The sequence below is a fragment of the Rattus norvegicus genome, chromosome 19, assembly GCF_036323735.1.
Source record: "Rattus norvegicus strain BN/NHsdMcwi chromosome 19, GRCr8, whole genome shotgun sequence".
Taxonomy (NCBI): Eukaryota; Metazoa; Chordata; class Mammalia; order Rodentia; family Muridae; genus Rattus; species Rattus norvegicus.
The window spans coordinates 27,592,597-27,597,979 of NC_086037.1; the positions used below are offsets into that span (position 1 = coordinate 27,592,597).

The 5,383-nt window shown below is 42.9% G+C and overlaps 1 protein-coding gene across 2 annotated transcripts; it reads left to right on the plus strand.

Moving 5' to 3' along the window:
- Positions 1–220: 220 nt before the first annotated feature.
- LOC134483575 (uncharacterized) lies at positions 221–4,246 on the plus strand. 2 transcript variants are annotated; one of them, XM_063278812.1, is made up of 6 exons: positions 221–422; positions 1,456–1,615; positions 2,084–2,227; positions 2,861–3,027; positions 3,746–3,851; positions 3,975–4,246. In XM_063278812.1, exons 1-5 carry the CDS (start codon positions 296–298, stop codon positions 3,808–3,810), a joined length of 663 nt encoding a protein of 220 aa, XP_063134882.1. In that variant the 5' UTR covers positions 221–295; the 3' UTR covers positions 3,811–3,851; positions 3,975–4,246. The 2 variants fall into 2 exon arrangements, with proteins under 2 accessions (XP_063134882.1, XP_063134881.1); XM_063278811.1 differs by having other exon boundaries at positions 3,746–4,246.
- The last annotated feature ends 1,137 nt before the right edge of the window (positions 4,247–5,383 follow it).

Genomic DNA, 5,383 nt, shown 5'->3' on the forward strand with positions numbered 1-5,383 from the left:
AATTACTAAGGTTTTATAATCAAGCCTTGAGGAAAATTTGGCTTTGGAAGCAGGAGATGCTCAGTGGCTCTGCCCCAGGAAAGTCTCCTGGAAAGGGCACCTCTGCTTATGCTCAGTACAGGGAGAACATTAGCAGGGATGCAAAGTCTGCTCCCCATGACATCTGCTGTCCCTTCTTGGACATTCTATTGTCTCCTAGAGAGTTCTTGGCATCCTCTGTGATGTCACCAGTGTTGTAGTGACAACCAGTGCCCTAGTTTCTCTCAGTCTGAGTCTGGCGGTTACAAGCTAAGACATGTTTTCCCGTCTTCGCAAGCGTTTTGGGAGGGGGAACGTCGATTCTGGAGAGACTAAAGTGAAGGAGTCTGGCCTTTCGTCTCAAAGTAATGATGGACAAAGACAGCACTTCTGGGGAATGTGGAGTAAGTTCTGGGCAGTATATTTTGAGCTTCCTGCCAGGGTGGCTGCAGGCTTAAGCTGACCGTTCTAGCAATGGGCCACAGCAACTGGAGCATCTGAAAAGGAATTGAATTTCCACGAATATCACAATTCCCTAAAGTCAAGGATTTCAGAACTTTAGTTTCCCCATCCCCACTGGGAGGATATGGTAAGGCCAATGCTATTATACTGTGAACTTCTGGTCTTTACTTTTCAGTTCATTTGCTCTGTTACATTGATATAATAACACCATCAGTAGTCATGGATGGTCCACCTTTTCTGAGTTTAGACAGGGCAGCAATGTATTTCACTATCATTGCTTCTTTAAATACAGTGGGTATCTGACAGTAGTAACAGGGAGAGATTGTGCTTCAGGCAATAATCTTATGTTCTTAGACCTTCTCTGATTTCTTCTAACTGGCAGGGTCATCGTTTGCTTTATATATTAGAGGTTGTATGTTACAAAAATTTTTCTACAATACCAAAACTATTTGGAACGTGTAGACCAAGATTCAGCCTGTAACCTATTCGCACTTCTGGGGCATTTGGTATTTCATATAGGGGAATTGATAAGTCTGTTGAACATGTCCTCCCTGGAAATGTGTTTTAAATCCAAAGTTGTTGGCCTAGAGTATCAGGGTAGGACATCTGAGTGTCTCCAATCACTCAAGTTTTGTGGATGGTGAATTTATCATCTGAGTTCTGAAACCACATGGGTGAGGGTCCTGAAACCAAGCTGTACCCTGTTCAGCTGATAATAATCCTGGAGAAGCCATCTCTGTGGTACATGTAAGCACGTGATGTCCAGCATAGGGAACACCTGGCTGCTTACATCTCTTGGTCTCTATAGAGTAGTGCGAGAACTGAGATCCCCTGAGGAGGTCTCTTAAGCATAGACCAATCGCCTAGCAGTGACACTGGGTTCCAGGCTTGTTCTCCTGTTTAGGCCTCACTGTGATCTATGTACACTCTATGCATTCTCCCCATGCAGGTTCACTTGTGTTCTTCTACCTACAGACGCTGGGATAGAAACATCTTCCCATGGCACTGACCTAAGCAAGAATCAGGCCATGAAGGAAAAGGAGAGGCTGATTAAAGAGCTGCAGCTCATTACCGAGGAGAGAAATGACCTGAGAGATCGCCTGAGGTTTCTGACAGAGAGATCCATGAAGAACAGGTATGAATCACACCAAATGCTCTTGTTTCATTCCTGGGTCTGCAAGGTCACCTTTTTCTTATCCTGTTAAGGTTTTGGGTTCTAGAAAGCTGTGCCTCCCTAACCACCCTGTGCTAAACCTCACCTCCCATATAGTGGAGATTCAGAACCTTACCCTTCCTCAGGAGTGAGATTGAAAATGGACTCATCTGCTTCCACTTATTTAAAAGCAGAACCTGTGGTCTGAATGAAGAATTCAGGGATAAAGTCAGGAAGAGTGAGTTCCCAGTGTGCATTTGCAAAGCCCTAGACAGCTGGTGGCTTTGCAAGATTGTAATTGCAGTGAGTTTATGGTGAGTCTCTGTACTTGCTAGGCAGGGGACTGAGTGCTGGAAGATCCAGGCAGCAGCCTGGAGTAATATAGGACCCACCCTGAGTTCATATATTCCTAAATGCCGATTTTCATTGTATTCTATCATTTGGGGCCAGGCCACACTTCAGGCCAAATCCATATTATGAAGACCTGGAGAGAATGGAGGAGGCGGTCATGTCAATTCTGCACAACTTAGAGATGGAGAACACTGAGGTCCATGAGAACAACCATAAGCTGAAGAAGGAGATTACCTTCTCTAGGTAAGTCCTGGTCAGAAAGGCTATCACTTGTGGAATGGCCATTTCTGACTTTCTTTGTTCTGGATTGGACGGTCTTCAGCTCTGGTTCTATCTCTTGTGCTATTTACCCATCAGTGTTCCAGGGTCATTAGGACTCAGTTTTCAGTTCCATAAAAGACTGTTACTCATCCCAGGATTGTCTAGGCATCTTCAGAAGGCTCTAGATAGAACAGTACTGATTGAAGTCAGCAGAAGGTTATTAGGCTGACCTGGACCTATGGTGTCACACCAGGTTTTATAAAATTCAGTGCGTGGACCACATGGTTAGCATGACCTTCTCTTGGTTCTACTGACCTCCTTTGAGGGTGTTGGCCCACTACTAATTGATGTTGGCCCCATGCATTGGGCTTTCATGGATAGTTGTAGATCCATGTTCTTTCTCAGAGGTGTGGACACTAATTGGTGTCAGGCCAAGCAAACAATTTATTCTTCCCCGAATTAACTCTTTATGGTTTGTGCAGCAGCCTTATATGTATCAAGATGCATTTTATTAAGTCTCCATGGGTATCTGGGATCTGGTAGAGTTAGTGGGACTTGGGAGTAGGAATGGGAGGAAGGGCCAGCATGATCTTACTATGCATACTGTATTTCCAGAAACCTGCTTAGCCAGCTCCTGATGGAGAACACATGTAGGAAGAAGTTGGTCCCCCTGAAGCAGGAGAGCAAGGAGGTACATCTTGATTGTGCACTGAACCAGAAATATTTGGTTGACTGCAACAAGAAAGATAAAGACCATCAACGGCCAGAACCAGCATTATCAGGTAGGGATGAGCAGATGTGTTAGCTTAACAATATCTGATAAAATTTGCCAATTTGATACATCTTTGCTTCTCTTACCACCTTTCTAATTTACACTCACAACCAGCCAACCACCTCATGTAATGGAATTGTTCATTGCTCTGCCTATGCACAAGTATTCTGGGAAGTTAACCACTTTTCAGAAACTGAATTATTGTGCAAGCATATTTTGCTGCTCTTTTTGAAGCTGCAGTCTAGAAATGGTGACAGATGAATAACATATCTAAAATTGCATATCCATGTGATAGATTGGATCCTATGTAGAGTTTTGAACAATTTCTTGGTTCTTGAACAATTGACACTCTGTGGTCATGTGACCTCTTGTGTAGGAAGCACCTTTGGGATAAGAACCAAGTGCAAATGTCAAATTAGTACTTGTCATTGGCTTTAACCTTGGTGACATATGGACATCTCCTTTCTTCCTGCAACCCGATGAGGTCTCTTCCCATTGCCCTGTTCTTGGTTTGCACTGGTATAAGTCTGGGTCCCAGATTGGCAGCCCACATTACTGTGAGGCTTGCTGGAGATTTTGCCCTGCCCACAGAGTTAGCAACAATGATATCAGTTAAAAGGTCCATGTCGACTGTCCAATAGAACTGAGGTGGTAGAAGGCAGCATTCTGACAGCTGGCTTGCATTTCCCGACCAAATCAGTGTCTGAAAAACTGCCTTCCTCTCCCAGGTCTCAGAAAGTGCAAGAGAGCTGGAATTGGACACACCCCAGTAAGAGAGCTTCCTGAAGAATAAGTTGCTTTCTCAGGAGTCCCTGATGACCAACATCCTGAATGGTAACAACATTTTTTGGATGAGTATTCATCCTCTGCGTTAATTTGTCATTTATTAGAGACCCTAAATTTATATACCACTAAGCCATCCTGACTGATTGAGGTCTTACTCACTTTCTTCTTCAGAAAACAGCACTTGAGAGACAACTTGGGGGACCGCCTTTCATTATTTGTGCTAGAGGAGAAACAGCAATACGTCTGTGCTTCTAAATGTTCGTTAAGAATATGCTGTTTAGAAATATTTTTGTTATGATTTTAATTGAAGTTTTCTTTTTGTTGTTTCATATTTATATGTTCTTGTTACTATTTTTACTTTAAAATATTTTTAAATATTTTTATTCATTTTAATCCTGTTTTGTTTTAAAAATGTATTTGTTATGAATAAAAATTGAATTCTATGTCTTGACTCTTAAGACTATCTTTCTTACTCAAGGGTTCTGTCCCTTCCTGTGGACCTAGAACTTACAGCTACAGATGGATCTCTGCATGTTCCATGGAGCCTGGGCTAATAAGTGAATTCAAAGTCACCAAGGTGTACCCAGTGTGACAGTGTCTTTTGTGTGGATAATGTGGCTGTGTCTCGGACACACACTTTATGATGTAATCACTGACACACTTTACCCAATTGTTAGGGTCCATGTGGTTCTTCTGAGAGAGCAGCAGATGCTCTACCCTGTGAGTCATCACCACAGCTCCTGCAGGTGGCTTTTGTTATTCCACATGAGGTGCTGTATTAGGTGGACAGGATCACCTCCAATTAAATAGAGAGATCTCAGGAGATGTGTGTTCACAGGGAACTTACTGAGGCGTGCGTGCTCAACGTGTTAGGTTGTCAGGCATCCCTACAGAGCTCTGGTGTTCCCACTGCTCATTGTGTGTCAGGATCATCCTCCAGCATCACTTAGTTTTCATATTAGAGCAGATCTTTCACCTATTATCAGTGATGACCATATGTATTCTGCACATCTGATAAAATACAGAATAGAAACTAGCTTCTTGTAGGCCAGATTGGCATAATCAGTTTTTTGATTGTTAGCAAGAAAATTATTTTAATCTAAGCAGTTTAGGAAGGAACCTCCAGAGCATCCATAGTGAGTGTAGCTTGCAGCTGTGAACACAGGTTTCTTTTGGAGAGAAGGCCTGTGCAAGCCCAACCTAGGTGGGACAGTTCAAGCTACCCTTTTTCCATGGCCAATCTGGGATCGTATTGAGAATGTATTTTTTCCAGGTGACTGATTTCCAATTTGTGGAATTGATCTAACTTGCTGAGAGTGGAGGTGACTCAGAGAGTTAAAGTACAGAAGGACCAATGCAGTATGTCCACAAAAGCTTGCTGTCACCCCAGGGCTTTTAAAAGCTCAGCAGCTAGAGAAGCAATGTAGTATTTGGTTACTCTCATGCTTAGGTCTAGTCATTCATTAAAAGCTGACCATGACACAAAAAGTGTCATCTGTGTCACAATACAAACTAGTTGTAACTAGATTCACCCAACACTATCACATCACCACCATATTTGAGGTTCTCAGTTACTATCT